General features: G+C 41.0%; 1 protein-coding gene across 7 annotated transcripts in view; it reads left to right on the top strand.

Moving 5' to 3' along the window:
- Positions 1-728: 728 nt before the first annotated feature.
- Positions 729-20,554, top strand: part of ppip5k1a (diphosphoinositol pentakisphosphate kinase 1a) — a 35,910-nt gene continuing 16,084 nt past the window's right edge. For 4 of the 7 annotated variants that reach the window (XM_073464641.1, XM_073464639.1, XM_073464637.1 and 1 more), the window contains exons 1-25: positions 729-778; positions 5,438-5,973; positions 6,471-6,666; positions 7,036-7,126; positions 7,237-7,322; positions 8,627-8,781; positions 9,465-9,566; positions 9,969-10,130; positions 10,237-10,358; positions 10,471-10,572; positions 11,086-11,172; positions 11,263-11,338; positions 11,481-11,590; positions 12,351-12,436; positions 12,562-12,687; positions 13,805-13,926; positions 14,617-14,799; positions 16,104-16,245; positions 16,575-16,798; positions 17,277-17,404; positions 17,491-17,605; positions 17,875-17,982; positions 18,445-18,561; positions 18,662-18,802; positions 19,100-19,193. In XM_073464641.1, the coding sequence (XP_073320742.1) occupies positions 5,830-5,973; positions 6,471-6,666; positions 7,036-7,126; positions 7,237-7,322; positions 8,627-8,781; positions 9,465-9,566; positions 9,969-10,130; positions 10,237-10,358; positions 10,471-10,572; positions 11,086-11,172; positions 11,263-11,338; positions 11,481-11,590; positions 12,351-12,436; positions 12,562-12,687; positions 13,805-13,926; positions 14,617-14,799; positions 16,104-16,245; positions 16,575-16,798; positions 17,277-17,404; positions 17,491-17,605; positions 17,875-17,982; positions 18,445-18,561; positions 18,662-18,802; positions 19,100-19,193 (3,019 nt within the window). In that variant the 5' untranslated portion in view covers positions 729-778; positions 5,438-5,829. Of the gene's footprint in view, positions 779-5,437; positions 5,974-6,470; positions 6,667-7,035; positions 7,127-7,236; positions 7,323-8,626; positions 8,782-9,464; positions 9,567-9,968; positions 10,131-10,236; positions 10,359-10,470; positions 10,573-11,085; positions 11,173-11,262; positions 11,339-11,480; positions 11,591-12,350; positions 12,437-12,561; positions 12,688-13,804; positions 13,927-14,616; positions 14,800-16,103; positions 16,246-16,574; positions 16,799-17,276; positions 17,405-17,490; positions 17,606-17,874; positions 17,983-18,444; positions 18,574-18,661; positions 18,803-19,099; positions 19,194-20,554 lie in introns of all 7 variants that reach the window. The other 3 variants (XM_073464640.1, XM_073464638.1, XM_073464636.1) reach the window with 1 other exon arrangement.

The following is a 20,554-nucleotide window of genomic DNA, read 5'->3' as shown; positions in this document are numbered from 1 at the left end:
GTATTTTTAAATGGTAATCTGGTTTTAAAACATAACCCACTGATTCTGTTAATCAGATAAATGCTCAATATCTGATCGCATAATCGACCCGTAGAATACAGTATATATGTAAATATATGTATAATTTACGTGTACTTGTACTTTTGATACTTAAGTACACATTTTATATCCAGAAAATAAATACTTAAGTATATTTAAAACCAGATACTTTACCCCTTTGGCTCAAGTACTATTCATTTGGGTGACTTTCAAAGTAACATTTTAACACGATATCTTTACTTTTACTCAAATATGACTTTTAGGTACTTTTTAAAACACTGCAGGTGGTTGAACATTCAGACTCTTTAGCCTCAGTAAAAGTAGGAATATTAATACCAAAAATATCCATTTACAACTAAAAGCCTAGCATTCAAAATGTGGGAATTGTCCTTTAAGTATCACATGAACACAGCAGATGGTCTGTGTCGCTACAATCATGTTGTTTTGACGCATTTTCTGTGAAAACAGCTGTTCTCAGTTTCACCACTAGAGGCCGCTGACGCTCCTCTCCTCTTCGGGTTTATGTTGTTGCACCCGGACTGGCTTTGGTCGATGCTTATTGGTTCATTTGCTTTTTCGGTCACGCCTCCTCTGAGTCGTTCTCCTCTCCCATTGGTTGTTTCGGGACTTTGGTCATCCGTGCGTCAAACTGAAAAAAACAAGATTGGTTTCACATGCAAACTGTCAAGAGTAAAGGAAGCGAGCGGATGGCAGCGATGTAAACCTCCCAGCCACACTTGTGAGTTCATTATTTAGTTGCTCGCTGGTATTGGAAATTTAAAATGGACACGCTTCTTGTGTTAAGCGCTAACAGTAATACCCGCACGGACATTCGGTATTCGCTTCAAATGCGGACAAAATGGCACTGGAAGACTTGTTTACATTGCCGAACAGCCGGGGTACTGGATAGCTGGATGCTAACATTAGCCAACATTAGCTAAATTAAATTAACGAGAGCTAACGGCGGTTTATTCGACAAATAACGTTGTTGTTGTTGAAGTCAACCAATCGTGATAGGTAGACAAGAATCCGTTCACAAGTGTTTAGCGTCATTAATCTGGATTCATAATAACTACGTCTTCGTATTCAAACATCCATTTTGCAGATTGCACTCAAGGTTAATGAACTTGTTGCCGATGTAACAGCAGCATCAACCGTCAATATGTTGTATAGTTAGCTTAACGTTAACCAGCGCTGCTTACTGTGTGGTTATTTAGCTCAGTTAAACATCCCGCCTTTGTGTCTTTTAAATTCATACAGCTAAGTCTGTCAGGCCCCCTTCCACCTGGAGCATCAGGTGCAGCTGTAATGTGTTTCAGGTAGCTATCTGTGTATTTGTGTGTATGTTGTAGCATCTGCAGACACTGGATTTTATTTTGATTTTTCATCAGAAGATATGGAAGAAAATGCTCAAGCTCACTGTACTGCATTGCTAGCCTGTTAACCAGGTCCAAAGCCAGGATTTAGGAAACAGGGAGGTCATTAGTCCAAGTTTCCTATTTAAAATCTTTACTCCACCTTCCTCTCTCTGCTCCACCAAACAGGATCTAATAATTCAGGTCTGTGCACAACTTTACTCAGTTTGAGCTAAGTCGATTAGATAACTAGTGGATTAGTTGAATGCAGAAAATGATTTACTGCTTTTAATTAATACTGTATATCAAGTCCCATTAAATGAGATCTCATTTTCAGAGGATACCTGATTACATAGTAAGCATATCAGTTAAACAGAAACATACAGTTTAAGATACAAAATCAAATCTCACAATTAAAATAATACCAAAATAGGAACGTGATAGTCGATAAATAAAATCCAGAATAATAACACAATAAATAGAAAATTAATAGTAATAATGCAATTAAAACAAATTTTAAAAAGAGACACAAAGTTCACTTTAACTTATTTCAGATATACAGTGCAAAGAATCTAAAAGCATTTTTCATGCATCTCTAAAGGCAAGTGGCAATAAATCATCGCCTACACACCCACTTCACTCTGCAAGTCTGGTTAGGTGTCAAGGTATCAATTCTAACTGCCACCTAAAATATTTTTAAACTGTGACTCCTTAATAAACAAGAGGTAAACATGACTGTGACACCCGTGAGGGAGATGAAAAATAGATTTATTGAAACGGGTGTTGGCGCAGACTCAGGCCCCACAGCCCTGCCTGGAGCAGATCCTGGCATGGCGCTCTGCAGGAGGTGTCTGAGCCTGCCCCAGCAAGGAGTCCTGAGTCATCTGGTTCAAGGTTGGGTAGAGGTGGGAGTTTGACAGACAAGAAAAGGCAGAAACTGAGGGAAAGGGCACATTTAATGGAAAGTGGTGCAATAGAGAGGCTCTGATTACATATATGAAATTAAGTGAGAGGTCAAAGGGAGGAGGAGAGGCAGGACTAAAGTTGAATGGTTTAGCCTTGATTCTGTCACTTGTGAATTAGAGTTGATCGTCAGGTGATTTTCTATGTTGTCGTATCAGCTTTTAGCAAAAGCAGCATGCATTTACTGCCCAGTTGCATCTCTCTTTTTTTGGCTTTAGAGCTGCAACAAGTAGTTGATTAATTGATTAGTCTTATGATATTAAAGGAACCAGAAGTTATTTTGATATTCGATTAACTGTTAGTCATTTTGTAAGCAAAAAAATCCAAACATTGTCTGTTTCCAGCTTCTCATATCGAAAGATTTGCTGCTTTTTCTGTTTTTATATATTGTAAATACATTTTTTTGGTTTTTGTACCATTGGTTGACAAAACAAGGCATTTGAAAACCTCACTGTGAATTGAAAGTATCGAAAGTTCATTAAAACCAATTGGATTATGTGAAAATATATTTTGATCAAGGTTAAAACAATCCATGTTTTAAAGTATGTTCCTGAAAAGTTGATGCAGTGGGAATACTGCCACGTGTAGCATGAAATCGTAGAATGTGAACTGCAACCCGGATCTCCTAAACCCCCATAAAACATAAAGAGAACACGACCTCCGTGTCCTCAGTGGGAGCTATGGCCGTGCTTGTAGCCTGAGTAAGCAGGTGTGATAGAAGAGATTAACTGTTATGCTCAAGCTCTGAAACACTAATCCACTTAGGCATGGACGGAGTTTATTTAAAATCAACTCGGGGCCAAGAATGAGTTTCTGTATGTGCACCAGGCAGCAGTTAAACATTTCTAATGTGGTTATACTGAACAGTTACAGAGTCGACTGGAATGAACCCGTGTTTTCTAACTTCCGTTGCCTTAAATGTGTGTGCACAGATGTAACTGTGTTTAAATTTAAAAATGACGTCCTCACAAACATCTATCAAATCCAACTGTCTACTACATGTCTTATTTCCCCCTTTTGAATGACACTTTCCAAAGAACATTTAATTACCAGGAAGGCAGCAGGAGGATTAGCCGTTCCTGCAGTCACACAAAGTATTCTCTAAAGTGATGTTTATTCAATATTTATGATTTTCTGTGCATTGCTTTCTTTATTATCTTTAAAAAAAAGTCCAAAAACAGTAAAGCATACATCACAATTTCCAAAAAGTTCCCAGTAACATATTTATTTTGCATGTTTTTGGTCCAAAAAGAGTCTCAAACCATCATAGAAGACAAAGAAAATAGTGAATTTAGCTGTTTTTCTAATCCTAGGAAGATAAGCTGAGTACTTTGTCTTTAAGGTCACGGGGACCTTCAGCTAAACAAGCAAATTCTGTAGAGGGAACTTGGCCTTTTTTCAGTTTTATTTGTGTTCCCTCAGCTTGAGATCCCAAGGCTTTGGACAGCGGTGTGGTTGTTTTTCTCATTTGGACCCCTTCATGGCTGCTTATGCTAATAACATAATTTTTCACTGCAGATAGTCAGTGTTGACCCTTGAGTGACTGTGCCCGATGGTGAAGCGGTTTGTTGTTCAGATGGGTGTCTTATAACGTGCCAGAGAGTAATGAGCAGTTGTGGTTTGTCTCCAGCCTGTCCTGTCTCCATGACTGGCTAATGTTTAGTGGTGATGATGGAAATGCAGATGAGAGGCTGATGGCCCGGCTGTTTTGCAGTACCAGACTGCAGCGTCAGGGTTAAATGTGTAACAGTCGAGTAAGTGTTGGAGGTAATTATTGCTCAAACACACAGACATTTCTGCTTAAACTGATGGTATCTTGCCTGAGATTTGCAGTACCAGACATGGTGTTCTTTCTTTACCATGTACTTTAAAGACCAAAATTACCCTCCCAGTTTGGCATAATGAGACATAATGTTGGAAAGAAACCAGCGGACATCCGGGAAGAAAGATGAGCACTGAGACGGTTTTATCAATTTAGAGTCACTGAGTGATTCTCCTTATTGATTTGAAGTCTGTCTGCATTCATTAATCCCTTTTTGATTTAGTGTTTAGTGCAGAAGGATTCATATATAAATGTATATATATTATATTTATAGTAATTTGATTCAATGGCTTAACTGTTTTACACACAAAGGATCAATATATACAGCTGCACAATGATGTGTAATATTTCAGCAGACATCGCAATGTGTGCATGTGCAGTAGTCACATGGCAGGATCTGTAATGTTATGTACAATTTACACGACATTTTAAATTGTCGCATTCAAGCTGAACGATAAGGTTACAGTACTTGATGAATATTAACAGTGTTGCCACTCACTAGTTCTTCATCAACTCAGTGGTTGTAACCAAGGTCACTTCCACCTACTGTGACATCATGTGCCTAGTTGAGAATTCAAAACAAAAGCATTGACAATAATTCACCATGCTTCTGCACCCACGTGTTGCAGCCTGACTCTGACTAACATGTAAAAATAGGAGCAGTGAAAGGTAATTAAATGTGTTAAAATTCTGCCTGATGCGTTCAGATGGAGAAGGCAAACTGGATGTCATTTTAAATGGATGAGAGCAGGATGGTAAAAATAGGTGAGGCCACCAGAGAATACCGAACACAATAACAACACAAGACAGTGCAGACCAGAGTTAAGATGTTTTAGATTTGTGCCGTCCTCTGCGGTGACATTTACAACCAGATGTTCTGTAGGCCTCTCACACAACAGGAGAAGCGGGTTTCATTTTGCTGTTCTGCCATTCTGTCAGTATTTACTTTGTTTCACCTGTACTGTCCAGAAAGTGTTGTCTGTCTGTCTGAATCCATGTGAATGCAGCAGAATAATGCTTGTACAGCTTAAAGGATTTTAACATGACAGGCTTGCCCCTGTAGCCCACTTTGGTAAAATGCACCAACATGTGCACAGGGGTACACAGACAAGAATGACGTGTGTAAAATATTTTTATAATGTGTCTATTGTGATGTGCAGGGAGACTATGACTTTGATTAGTGGCATGCAAATTAATATTACTCAACACATGAAGCAAAGTTGCATAAATAATGTGTATTGTTTTGTTTCTCTTGTAGGACTGTCGGTATTGAATACAAATGGAGGAAAGGACTGTCGTGAGATAATTGGAGCTGTAGCCTCCATGTTGCTAAAGACTCTTGAGAAGATGTCATGTGAGATAGGAATTTGCTGAAAGAAGAATGAGAAACTTGAGTAACAACATTGTTGCAGAGGACTGACGAGCACCGTCATTTCCCACAGAAACTTTTACTTTTGAGCTCTGCTCATTCAGTCTCATTCTGCTCTACTGCCACACACACCTTCATCCACCAGCTCTGCTGTCCAGCCGAGGCAGAGTGGACCCGTCCCTCTCCCCAGGCCCTGCGCCCTCCCATCGGCGGCCCGCTCTGGCGGTGTGTTGGTGTACGATGGCGCGGTGGGACGCTGAGGGCTGCCGCGGGGGACTGTGATGTCAGAGCCCAACAGCCCGGGCGAGAGCCGGCGTGGCGCTCCCAGATTCTTCGTGGGCTGCGAGGACGATGAGAGCGAGGTCCTGGAAGACAGCATGAGGACAGACATGGAGCTATATGAGGACGACGAAGACACAGACTCGGTGCGAGATTTATGTCAAATTACATAACTTGTTTCCTTTAATATATTCCTCCACTAAGCTGCTGCTGATAGCTGGAATGACCTTTCTAGAATATCATATTAAAAGCATCAGGTTATCTGTAAATGGTAACCTTGCAGATAAGTCACCAGTAGAGGGCTTTTATTCAACATTATGCACCCTTGGCAGCCGGTTCATCACTTTTTGGATGAAAGTATATATGAACAACTCACAAATATTTTCTCAAAAGCAGCATGGTTTTCTCAAAAAGAACAGATATGGTTAATATCTTTAGTGGTTTTGACAGGGACCAAATTATTTCATTTCGGCTGGGTGTCATCACAGTTCCTCAGAGAAACCAGGTTAGGCTGAATACGTCTACATGCCCTGCAGTAACCTTTCAATATGAGGTTATGGGTAAAATATGGGACAGAGCTGCCAGTGTCTCTCTGCTTCCTCAGACAGGTCATTGACATGTTGCTCTCCTCTCCCTCGTTCAGCCCCCGGAGCGACAGATCATGGTGGGGATCTGCTGCATGATGAAGAAGTCCAAGTCAAAGCCAATGACCCAGATCCTGGAGAGGCTGTGCAGGTTTGAGTACATCACTGTGGTCATCTTCCCAGAGGATGCCATCCTCAACGAGCCCGTGGACAAATGGCCTCTGTGTGACTGCCTCATCTCCTTCCACTCCAAGGGTACAACACGCATACACACAAGCAAGCACACATGATTGCAGACGGGTTTTTAATGTATTATATATGAATTATGTTTAATATCTTTCCTTCAGAGGTCTTGATTTTAAAGCTGCATAATACAGAATGAAATAAATCTACAATCACATGCTAATTTTCTATTTCCTGTGTGCATCTGTGAGACCACATGGGCTTCTCATCAACTGCCCAACTATTGTGCCAGCCATCTTTTAAAACAATGTGGCAGTATCTCTAAGTGTTTCCATCTTCTAACAGTTTCTCAGCAAACATAACTCTCAACTTGTTTTCCTTCTGTTGGTAACATCATACAAATTCTAACTGTGTGTATTTTCTCTGCATGTGAACCTGCAGGATTCCCGCTGGATAAGGCAGTGAGTTATGCCAAACTGAGAAACCCTCTGCTCATCAACGACCTGAACATGCAGTACTACATACAGGACAGGTACGTCAACATACCCCAGCTCTATAATTCCAGTATTGGATTAAATTATGCATGCAAAGCAAAGTGAGGCTTTATAATATGACAACCATAGTTAATTTCTTCTCAAACAGGAGAGAGGTGTATCGCATCCTGCAGGAGGAGGGGATAGATCTACCACGCTATGCTGTGCTGAACCGTGATCCAGATAATCCAGATGGTCAGTCTGCCGACTCATTAGTGATATTCAGTAGACTTATTGAGTCGTGTATCTTTTTTACTTCAACGTACCACAAAGAGTTTTTAACTGGTTGTGAAACATAATAAATCATCTTATATCGACTAAACCAAGTTAAATAGGATGCCAAGTCTACTTACAGACAGGTGACACATTTGGAAACATGAAACTCTTTAGTTATCCTTTAGAACGCTACCACAAAATGTAATTTTGGTTGTTTATTGCAAAATAACATGATCTAATGTTATTGAAATGAAGTACCAAGTATATATATGTGTATAAATAGCTAATATAAAAACATAGGTGTATGAACAATACTAAAACAAAGATAGCTTTTCCGTCCCATCATTGTGATAGTATAGTTAATAGATAAATTACCTCATCCTGCAAACAGCTGTGTTTAAAAAAAGAAAAATAACATTGAAAAGAAGCTGCATCTTTGTTTCACTTACAGAATCAGTAATACTTTCCCTGAGGGGGAAGTTTGTTACAGTAGCTCCTTCTAGGATAGAAATATAATAACAGTCAAATATAACACATGATATTTCACCTGCTTTAACTTCAGTAGAAAAAAGTATTTCACCGCTGAAAGATGGCCCTTGCATAAAACTGGGCTGTTTATGCAGTAAAAAGATGCGGATATTATTGAAATTGTTGCTTCATGACCAGAGAAAACTGAGAAATATGGGCTATTTTCTTTTCTTTTGCTTGAAAAGTAGAAAACCTGCAACAAAGCAAAATGGAGAGAATTGCAAATACTACCAACAATGTAGTGATAGAAAGCTGGTTACATTTCCTGTTTAACATCACATGGGGATAACTCAATAGAAAGCTGACTACGTTCCACTTTTAATTTAATTCATGAAGCTTTTTGTTCCTCCTATCCTAGCTTCTGTCCCTGCAGCGTCATGACACATTGATTTAAGACTGCATTGGTTTTATTTCAACTTGTGGATAAATATAGTATCAAATGTGAAGCAGTTGCAAGTGTACCATACTTAAGCGCTGTGATATGATGGATCTGTCATTCAAAGCCTGTTTTTACACAGTGACGTGGAGAGGGTCCCTGCACTGATGAGTGATCAGATGGTTTACGTCTCTACCTTCCTTGACACTAACGACTGTTTTTGATGAACATCACATGGTCCAGAGTGCAGAGCTGCTTCACAGGGCTCGAGAGTAAACATTCAGGGGGGGGGAAGTGTCATCTGTGTATATTAAAAGAGGTAATGAGAGGGGGCTTCCTGGTGCACTGACTCATTTGCTGTGTGTGTTTTTTGTTTTAGAGTGTAACCTGGTGGAAGGAGAGGACCATGTGGAGGTGAACGGAGAGATATTCCAGAAGCCTTTTGTTGAGAAGCCTGTCTGCGCTGAGGACCACAACGTCTACATCTACTACCCCACGTCGGCTGGTGGTGGCAGCCAGAGACTCTTCAGAAAGGTCCTTTGATTTTTGCTGTGTTGGCTTGTTTTTTGTCTATAAATCCAACAGTGTTCAAAAATTCCATTCCAAACATCCTGACATTGTCCTGACAGCACCTGTTTACTGTTGCCTTAATGACCACTCTCACAACCATTATGCTGATACTTGGTTGTTAATGCTGCAGCTAAAACAGACTGGTCATTACTAGTTGCTCCTGCACAGACAGTGACTCATCAGTGCATCCTTTCACTCTAATTTATGGTTCTGACTCGTTAGGCTTTGATCTGAAATTGCTTTTACACTCGAGCCCTTTTTTTCCCCTCTTAGAGTGCACTTATGCGCCTAAAGGAACGGCGCACATGTTATATTTGGAAAAGTGTTAGAGGTCCATGGCTGCTCTTGACATTTTCAGTGTACACCTTCCTTTTATCTCGTTCAGTAATAATGGCCACTGTTAATCAACTGGACAGACTAGGACACACCAGGCATTAACCTGCACCACTTAATAGCCTCTCTTGTCATTGTACATGAGGCTATTGCTCTGCAAGAGAAAGAGCATTACCATAAATTAGGGACACCGTTTTCAAACATGGAGCTGCAGCCTTTAACTCAGATCGTGATGGATGTTGGAGAGACTATACAGAGTTGAACAGCAGTGTTTTCAGAATCACAACATTTGTCTCGCTGTGTGGTTTGTGTAGATTGGGAGCCGGAGCAGTGTGTACTCACCAGAGAGCAGTGTGAGGAAGACCGGCTCTTACATCTATGAAGAGTTCATGCCAACAGATGGAACTGATGTTAAGGTAGAGTATTGATTATTATGAAAGGAAATAGGTATGACCCTATTCTGGGATGGAATGTGAGGCACTTGAAATGTACTTCTTATTGACACTTATTACTTTTTAACAGATAAATAGATTGTATGAGAAGGAAGGAGTCATTTAGGGTGCCCTTGATTGATTGAAGTAGAATAGCCATTTATTTAATCGGCATTGAACTCATCAGATGAACAACTGTGTTAAAAACATCTGGTTCTTTGATTAAAAAACATAAAGGGAAAAGCCTGTGGTCATAAAAACATGGAAGGTGATGTCAGCTTGACTCCCAAAAGGCATTTCATCAGTAAATGTACAATTAGTGACCTGACTACAGAAGTGCTATATAAATACAGTCCCTTTTATGGTGGGTGTTTGATGTGACCTCAGGTGTACACAGTGGGGCCAGACTATGCTCACGCTGAGGCTCGGAAGTCTCCTGCTCTGGACGGGAAGGTGGAGCGAGACAGTGAGGGGAAGGAGGTCCGCTACCCCGTCATGCTCTCAGCCATGGAGAAACTGGTGGCCCGAAAGGTCTGCCTGGCATTCAAGGTAAGCAATGGCATTGTCCCGATAAAGTCTGGTTTGTCCCATTACTGATACTGTCGCATCTCGTCATGAGTAAAACGAAACGTGTCCTGCTCTCCTGTTACTGCAGCAAACTGTGTGTGGCTTCGATCTCCTCCGTGCCAATGGACACTCTTATGTGTGTGATGTCAACGGTTTCAGTTTCGTGAAGAACTCGATGAAGTACTATGACGACTGTGCCAAGATCCTCGGGTACCACGTTTATTTTTTATCATTCCTGTCAATTGGACCATTTCCTTTCTGCTTTAGTTGATTTATGGTTCAGATCTGTTGATTGAATTTGTGTCTCTTTGTGGCTCTTTAGGAACATCGTGATGCGTGAGCTGGCTCCTCAGTTTCAGATTCCTTGGTCCATCCCAACTGAGGCAGAGGACATCCCTATTGTTCCCACTACGTCAGGGACCATGTGAGTTATAACAGTAGTCAAACCAGTTTGGCATGTTGTTTGCGTTACAGGCGTGTTCAGTATGCTTGCTTCCTTAACTATCATCATGCATATTATTATAATTGCCGTAAATGATTTCCTCAGCTGTACCTGAACATTCACAGTCTAGAACCTGAGACAAGGTCATATAATGTAAACTACTTAAATGAGGATAAGCAGTGTAATTAGGTATACTTTAAGCGACTTAATGTAGACATAGATATTGTTAACTTGTGTTCAGTCGCTCTATTGTGTCAATATTTTAGTATTCAGTATTAATCTAGCAAATTGTGCTCATCGTATTGTCTTTTTCTAACTGCAGTGAGAGTAAGATTGTGCTCTTTCTTTATTTCTTTGTACAGTTTATCTAATATAACCGACAGCTGTGATGTTTTCATTGTCAACCCCAGTGAATTAACAGAGTGCTGATTGATGGAAGAGGAGTCCATTTATAAGATGTTACTGATGATGTTAACTTATCCTGACACTCTTCAGGATGGAGCTCCGCTGTGTCATTGCTGTCATCCGACATGGAGACCGAACGCCCAAACAGAAGATGAAGATGGAAGTTCGCAACCCCATGTAGGTTGTCTCTGTTACTGCCTTCATTTGTGCTGCAGCTAAAGATTAAAGACTTTCGATGAATCAGAAATTTGTCTTTGATTCATGCAGGTTCTTTGATCTATTTGAAAAATATGGAGGATACAAAACGGGGAAACTGAAGCTGAAGAAGCCAAAACAACTGCAGGTAACAATAAGTCAGATAAAGAAACAGTTAAGTAGGTTTTACTTTGTAATACTTCACTAACATTCTCCCAGCGTGTGTGTGTTTTTACTTTGTGTGAACTGCTGTAAGAATTCTGACAGCTTGTTACTCTGAACCTCAACAGGAGGTGCTGGACATCACACGGCAGTTGTTAGCAGAACTAGGACAGCACAATGACTGCGAGATAGAAGAGAAGAAGTCCAAACTGGAGCAGCTGAAGACTGTTCTGGAAATGTGAGTTACGAGTAAACTGGGTCACCCTCTTAACCACTAGTCCCTGATCCCATATTCATTTAATTCTTTTCTAGGTCACCTCAGCAAATTGTGTTAAAACATGATAGACTGCAAAAAGGAATTACAGATTTTTAATCCATACAGGTTGTTTTGCAAACCTTGAAACTTTGCCAGAACGCCAACGTATGTTCAAGTAAACTGTACAATTAAAGGATTTAGGTGTTGGTTTGATGGATATCTCACAAATAAGACACATTTCCACAACAATTAGTTATATGGAAACCTTAACTTCCTGAATCTCAACTTCATGTTAAATATCCTAAAAGTGGTGTGGGCAGTTTGTCCTTGGCTTCCTCCTGTGCTTATGACAAATGAGTTTTTAAAAGGTCACCTCCTGCCAAACACAACTACCAAGAGCATAAGATGTGCTGCAGCTGCAGTGTTTTTCCTGTAAACAGCCTGGATACCGAGAAATGAAGACAATTGAGCACAACTTCAGTTGTGTGTTCTTAAAAACACATATTATGGATCTTTACAGCTCAGTGTGACAGATTATATCACTCACAGGAAAGGCATATCCTGATCCTGTTTCTACTCTAGTCACCACCACATTGTTCGTCGACATTACAAGTAATGGCAACCCCCCCCCCCCCCCCCCAGTTTGTTATCAGAGGTGGAAGAAGACATCCAACCATGTTTATCCATAAATAGCTTTGGCTTTTAATGACTCCAGATCCGTTTTATTTTCTTGCCAATAAAGGTATGGCCACTTCTCGGGGATCAACAGAAAAGTGCAACTAACCTACCTGCCCCATGGGCAGCCAAAAACCTCAAGTGAGGAAGAAGGTAGGAAGATGTTCAGGCGCTTCTTTGATCTCTTTCTCAAAGTAATGTGTCGCCAAGCTCAAGCTAGATACTATACAGAATACTTAAGTGACTGTTAACTGCGTTGCTCTGGATTCTGTTTACAGACACTCGTAAGGAAGGTCCGTCTCTGCTGCTGGTGCTGAAGTGGGGAGGAGAGCTGACTCCTGCTGGCAGAGTGCAGGCTGAGGAGCTGGGAAGGGCCTTCCGCTGTATGTACCCCGGAGGACAAGGTGAGACTCACAGCAGGGTTTCCTACTGAAGACACGTCATGTAGCGTTTCATTTCTCTCATAGGAATTTTATTATGGACACAAATAATTACTCACCTGCTGATCGAAAATTAACTTCATATATTTGTGATTAATGTTGTTTAAGGAGGTGTTAAAAAGTTAAGTCAAATATTTAATAACTAATATATTCAGAATGATCTTAAGCACATAAACAGAAATGTGCTAACCACCATGACTGCTGTTGTTGCTGCAGTATGAGGCTGTGGCCTCATGTTTGAGAGACTTTGAATTACTTATTGTGCCGCCACACTGAGCAGCCACTGATCCATATATGAAAGGTCAGAACAAGAGGCGGGAAGAGGGGCGTTAAAGGGGGTCAAAAATACCATTTTACTTGTGTAATACTGCCTCTCTCTCTCTCTCTCTCTCTCTCTCTCTCTGTGTCTCCCTCTCTTCCTTTTCTCTGCTGTTCTCATTATTTACTTTCATCTGTCTGGTTTAACATGTCCAGGACAGTAGGTGTGCACATATTGTAGATCAAAGGAGTGATTCTAACCAAAGTAAATACAAACCTGCAGTCAAGCAATCAAACCTTTGCTGCAAAGGAAAGAGAGAAAAAAAATGCACAATATATATATCTATACAATACACACACAATATTTTAGTTTAGTTGCAGACAGGGAACAGAAGGCCCTTTTCTTTTTAGATTTGCACACCTAATTTTGAACCATAAATAAATTGGTTTGTAACCCAAAAAATGTTTTCCAAGCTGTAATCAAAAAGAAGCACTTTGTTGCAGACTTGTTCCCTTGATAGCCCCGGGAGTCTAAGAATCTCCAACCGGTTTAAGAACCAAAGCTAATTTGGTGGGAAAGAAGTAAGAGTGGCAGCTGGGGTGCAAAGAGGTCATCTATCTAGGCCAGCAGAGGTTTAATAAAGAAGAGATTCTAAGTCAGAGTCCCTTAATACAAAGATGGTGACATCTTGCCACAGACTGTGCTGTGTTAAGCAAAATAAGGCCAAATTTATTTTGCAGCAAGTTTACTTTGACATTTTATACCAGTAGGCTCTGTGTCTGTGTAATCACTAATGTTGCTGTTGGCACTGTGTTGTTGTAGGAGACTATGCTGGCTTTCCAGGCTGTGGATTACTGCGGCTACACAGCACCTACAGACATGACCTGAAGATATATGCGTCTGATGAAGGCAGGGTGCAGATGACGGCCGCAGCCTTCGCTAAGGTTTGTTTTGATCTAGTATTCAAAAAAGCTCTGTACAAGATGTTGGTCTGTCACCACTGATACAAACTTAAGGGACCAGAGTTATGGCCAGATGAAAGCTTTGACCTATGTTATAAGTGTCATCAGACGGTTACTTGTTTCATTTACTGGATGTAAATCTTTACAGAAATGTCAACAGCTGTGTGAGTGTGGGATACATGGAGAATACTGTGTGGTTAAATAAAGCTGGAATCAACTTAGATTCCATCGTCTAAGTTGAATAGAAAGAAAAGAGCGCCACCTGCAGAATTGTAAATGAATGTTCTGAAACGAAATCCAACCTCCCCAGACTAGTACTTTTTCAGAGATTAACAGCTTCTTCAGATGAAGAAGGAATACTAAGTGATGTCCAGTACTGCCTGCTGTTAATATCTAATAACTGTGAAGCTAAAGTGCTACCACATTATTTGGTAAAATGTGTTTTTTACAGTGTATTCATACAGTGTAGAAATGACCGTCAGTGTCAACAACAACGGTCTCATGTCTGTCATGATATTTTATGTCCCAGGACAACAGCTCATGCTTGTTGTGAGATATCAAAGTATTGGGCACACTGTTGACAAATTATCAAATCATCACTTTGCATTAAAGATGTTGCCAAAACAAATCACAGATGACCACTTCATTCTGTCTGTGTGTTTGTGTGAGCAGGGTTTGCTGGCTCTGGAGGGGGAGCTGACACCCATCCTGGTGCAGATGGTGAAGAGTGCCAACATGAACGGGCTGCTGGACAACGACAGCGACTCGCTGAGCAGCTGCCAGCACCGAGTTAAGGCCCGACTGCATGAGATTCTGCAGAAGGACAGAGACTTCACCGACGAAGACTTCGACAGGGTGATTAGTCAACTGTATTTAACACTCTCAGCTGAATATATGTCTGTTCTGTGAGGGCCTGAGGAGGGAAGGAGGAAACAACATCGAGAAACACTGTTGTAAATCAGTAGACTGTGCATCTTCTGTGCAGCCGCTGGTTTGTACACAGGAAGCACCTTTATTTTTCAAGACCCTGGCTGCAGCATTTAGGATCAGCTACAGTACAACAACTTCCAGGTTAACTTCAAGTAAGAGATCTGTCTGTAGTTCACAGGGAGCTGTGGTTTGAGATTTGCTTTTGTAAATAAGTTAAGTAGAGATGCACGATATGAATTTTTTTTCAGTCGATATGATAACTGATGATTACCAACTTCTCACTGCTGATAGAAGATACAAGAAGCCGATTATTTCACATTTTTGTATGGTGAAAAGAAGTTCCTAAACTGAAGTTAAAGAGAGGCTGAGACTTTATCCTTCCTCTCTAAACCGTGTCAGGACATGTATTGCAATTTTGCAATCGTGTTGTCTGCCTCAGAGAGTGTAAAAAATGTCTTCTTCTTCTTTGTTTTCTTCTTCACCTTTTTCTTCTTTTTCTTTGTCTTCTACTTTGTCAACGTCTTCTTCTTCTTCTTCTTTGTTTTTGTCTTCTTTGAATAAATGATTCTGCCACCAGAGACCCCAGGACGTTAAAAGTAGAAAAAGCAACAATGCAGTGAAATGTTTACCTGGGACACAGCAGTAAAACAAGATGGCTGTTTATGATTCTGATTCTTTAGATATCCAGCATTTAATGTGAGCACTTGTTTACATCGCCATTTAATTCTCACTGCAGTGAATGTGCCATAGAGGCACTATTCCCCTGACTTTTACTGACTGTTTTGTGATTATACTGGAAGCGTATGTTTTTTATGCATTTTTAAAATGTTGTACTACTCAGTTTTACTCCCTCAAAACTGTAGCTTTAAATTGTAATATATTAACACTCCTTAATCTATGAATTCAAGTCTGTTTTTTGACAGATGTTTCCCACAGTATTTGTTCGACTTGGAGGCTGACATGTAGACACAGGGACTAATTGTCTGTGACCAAGTCTCCTTTGATCATTCAGAGGATTACTAACCTGTCATAATGGAAGCAGGAAGGATGGGATTTCTTGAGCTAACAGTTTGCAGATTGATTATATTTCTTCATTTGAGTCAAAGTCTTTTGTGAGGTTTAGCAGCTTCTGGCTTTTTGAGGTCTTTGTAATGTGAAAGCAGTCAGTATCCATTTGTTCTGTGTAATTGGTCTTTTTAATGAAAGTGCTTTGTGTATGTGTGTGACAGCTGGCCCCGACCTGTAGTGACTCTTTGGTGAATTCAATGAAGATAGTCCAGAATCCAGTGGGCACATGTGACCGGGTCTACGCCCTCATTCAGAGCCTCACTTCCCAAATCCGCAAAAGGATGGAGGACCCCAAGTCAGCTGGTGAGCAAAATCCTCCATCAACTTTAAATGATCTCAAGGTTTTAACCTTTATTTTTATTTTTATTAATTCTTTACTGCATTTAGAAGGTCAGATAAAAAGACTTACCACCAGTTGTATACAGCTGTGTACAGATGTGGACGCATTTTAAGATTTAAGTTTTTTTGTTTCTCCTCCATTAGATGAATTTAATATAATTTGTGACTCTGAGCATTGAAACATGACATTAGAAAAACTCAGCAGCACAGTCTTTATAGAATCAATATCATGACGCCTCTTTCAGGTGTAAATGCAGTGAAAATGTTAAAGTAATCTTCTCACCTCTCACCAGACCTGCAGCTGTACCACAGTGAGACACTGGAGCTGATGTTGCAGCGCTGGTCCAAACTTGAGCGTGACTTTCGCATGAAGAACGGCCGCTACGACATCAGTAAAATACCGGACATTTACGACTGTGTGAAGTATGATGTCATCCACAATGCTACTTTGGGCCTGGAGGACACTCTGGAGCTATTCAGACTCTCTCGAGCTTTGGCTGACATCGTCATCCCACAGGTAAGAGAGGAGGATGGAGGGTGGAGCGTTACATTCAGACTACTGCAGGGAAATATTTTCTACTACAAGCTTTTTGTGTTTGAGGATAGTTCCAGTTTTTTCTCTGTTCTTTAATGAGAAAACTCAGAATCAGGAGAGAAGCACAGTTGCTAGACTTAAAATTAACTTTCTCTCTGTACTCTCTTTTATTCCATGAAATCTTTCCATCAGAGGTAGTTTATTACTGTTACACACATGAAAATGTAAAAGTGATGCTGCAAATGAAAGTAATACGTATTTACAGTTAAAAGCCTGGAAGTTTAAGTGTTGATACATCTGAACTCTTCTCTTGGACCTTAAAATAAAGTTTTGTTGCTACTTTGAGACAAATGAACCCTTTTAATATACAATGAAAAGGAATTGATACACAAATGTAGTCAGAGGTATTACCACTTCAGAAGTTGTGTATCTTTTTAGCACATTTTTCTGTTTTTTGCAGGAATATGGCATAAATAAAGTGGAGAAATTGGACATAGCATACGCCTACTGCCTCCCACTGGTCAGAAAGATCCAGCTGGACCTGCAGAGGACGCACGAGGATGAGTCTGTCAACAAACTGCACCCTCTGTGAGTACATTTAAATTTGAAGGAAAGACATGATGCGAGGTGTTTGGACTGGCTGTAGTGACACAACACTGGTGTCTTGTTGGCAGGTACTCTCGAGGAGTGATGTCTCCAGGGCGCCACGTCAGGACACGTTTATATTTCACCAGTGAGAGTCACGTCCACTCCCTGCTCAGCATTTTCCGCTACGGAGGTTTGCTCGATGTAAGAAACCAAACATCAATTCTACAGATCTTTTGAATGTTTTTCAGATGAGGGTGAAAGTTGAACCTGAGTTTTTGTCTGTGTCTGTGTCTGTGTGTGTGTGCGCGTGTGTGTGTGTGTCTGTGTGTGTCTGTGTGTCTTCATCTCTGTGTGTGTGTGTGTGTGCGCGTGTGTGTGTGTGTCTGTGTGTGTCTGTGTGTCTTCATCTCTGTGTGTGTGTGTGTGTGTGTGTGTGTGTGTGTGTGTGTGTGTGTGTGTGTGTGTGACAGGAGGAGAAGGACCAGCAGTGGAAGCGTGCCATGGATTACCTCAGTGCTGTCTCTGAACTCAACTATATGACTCAGATTGTCATCATGCTGTATGAGGACAACAATAAGGTAGTGTTTAGTTTATTTTTGTCATACGCTGCCATTTTTTTGTAAGAATTTTTGAAGCATAAACTTGGCAACTTGATAAAGAGCAGTGCTTATCTTGTAGTAGTAGTATCTTGAAGTGAACATGTATGTAACGCTGTGATCCTACCCTGTCACTGAAGTTACATAGAGCAGAAACAAGTTATACAGGGCCGGAGTGGCTGAGACAGAGTCACCATTCACCCTATAACAAGACACTGTAGCATCAAAATGACTTTGAAGCTGTTATTTTAAGTTACAAAAGATAAATAATGTTGCTTTAAACATCACTTTTATAAGATAGACTTGATAAAAAAAATAGTCTTAAAAGAGATTTAAAAGAAGATATTGAAGTAGCCAGTGGTAGTTCCTCAGTCAGATCATTGCACAGACGAGGAGCTTGCTGGAGACGGTATCATTGTAACATCTCTGTTGTTCCCCCTGCAGGACATCTCCTCAGAGGAGCGCTTCCATGTAGAGCTCCACTTCAGCCCTGGTGTCAAAGGTGTCGAGGAGGAGGAGAACGCACCAACTGGCTTCGGCTTCAGGCCCGCCTCTGCAGAGGTAGCACGACAGGTAGAATCACATCCAAATATCTTCACCATGTTTCTGTTCTGCAGATAGCTGAATGTGTATGTTCTCTTCTTCTTCTCTGCTCGTTCAGAACGGGCAGAAACAGACGGACCCCGGCAGCCTGGAGGACCTCTCACGGGATGAGACCGACCGTGCCGTGCCGCTGTCTGAGCCAATCACCATTCAGAGGAGGTCCCCACTCATACGCAATCACAAGACTGGATCCATGGAGGTGAGGCAGATTAATCCATCTACAATTTTGTCCATGAAAACACTCTCAGACATCGGTTCTTTAGTCTGTTTAGCCTCCACAGAGCTGCTGTATTGTTTGAGTTACTTATGTAATCGGTGTGTTTTATAAACCCAGAGCTTCTCTCCTCTTGTACGAGGTCATATTTCACTCTGCAAACTGGCAGCCTGCAATGGAGCCTGGTACATAATATCAAGTGGTCTCAAACTACCCTGTTGTGTGCGTGTGTCTGTGTGTGTGCGTGTGTGTGTGTGCGCGTGTGTGTATTTTATCCACCAGGTTCTATCTGAGACATCATCCTCCAAAGTAGGCAGTTATCGACTCTTTTCGCTCTGCTCACGACAATCCCCTGAGATGAAACAGAGTGGATTAGGTAGGTGTCATAATGCCCTGTTTCCATGGCAACTGTGTGTATAGATGAAGTGTGCGACAGGTTGCAGTGAAGGACTTTTGTTATGGGAGGCCACTATCATCCAACAGCTGCGTTTCCACCACAGGAACTTCCCCAGTGACCAGGGTCTAAATTTAATGTCTCTCCTCACGGGGGGAGTCATTTTCAAAAGTACAGGAACTTTGGCAGTGGGGCTTGCAGTGCTGAACATGTCTGATTGGTCGAGCACTTGCAGCATTTTATTCCAGCCTCCATTTTAAAACATCTGAAGCCGCAAACCTGTATGTTTTGTGTTCATTGTGCTTGAAGACATCAGCGTCGATTCACAGAAGAATGCAAACATCAGATGGCCAGACATAGTTTTTGTGCATGACTACAGATGACACTGAGTGAAAACAGCTGTCACTTTTTAATACATCAGCATTATAATTTACATCATATTCACAGTGGAAAAGCAGACAACATCAAGCTGAGGGAACCTTTTTAGTTCCTTGAAAAGTAGTTCCTGGGACTAAACGTTCCAGGTACTTTCAGTGGAAACGTTGCTATTGATGTAAATAACGCACTCGGAGGGTGGTTTTCGCTTTGTGTTGAAATGCATGCAGGCAGCTTGTTTCTCCTGATGGAGATGTGCTGTACATGTCATATACATGTGTTTGTTAACGCATTCATTTGTTTGTAACGAAAACTGCTCTCCAAAGGGACTGACTGGTGAAAACTGTTGATAAAATGGCCGCTATATTTTATCTAAATCGGTCTTCAGCAAAACATTTTGACATCCGACAAAGCTCAGCCAGTAGCTGCTTTAAATACTTGATGGTCCACTTTCCAGAACAAACAAATCCTCCTGGAATAAACTGTGTGTTGCATGGAGAGCCTCCACTTGAAATTTGTTTTAAGGCCATCACTGTTTGGAGGATGAGCCCGGTGTTTTTAAAATGGTCTCAACATACATTTGTTCTGCATGAAGAAGCTAGTTAATAGTGTGATTTCTTCCACTCCATTCATGTGAGTTAAATGTTAATAAAACCATCAAATACTGGCACGAGTGACATGTTCAAATACTCTACTGAGGCGTTTAAGCTTTAACCTTTACATAGCTCCTTATAGATTAACATTTCACTGCCTCCTCTTTCCGTCGCAGTAAGCCTCAGATCCTTCCCCCTTCAATGTAATCCTGATTGAAGGACTGACTTTGCAGCTCTGATGTACTTTTCTTAAAGAAAAACCCACCCCAAGTTTCATTGCTGGGTCAGTTTTGTTGTTTGGTGGTTAGTGATTCTCATGACTGTCATGGGGTGTGTGTTGAGTTATTTTAAGCACATACAGTGGTGCAGTCTCAG

The sequence above is a fragment of the Pagrus major genome, chromosome 4 (assembly GCF_040436345.1).
Source record: "Pagrus major chromosome 4, Pma_NU_1.0".
Lineage (NCBI taxonomy): Eukaryota > Metazoa > Chordata > Actinopteri > Spariformes > Sparidae > Pagrus > Pagrus major.
The sequence above is the reverse complement of the archived record's forward strand: the minus strand, read 5'-3'. Positions and strand labels throughout refer to the sequence as shown.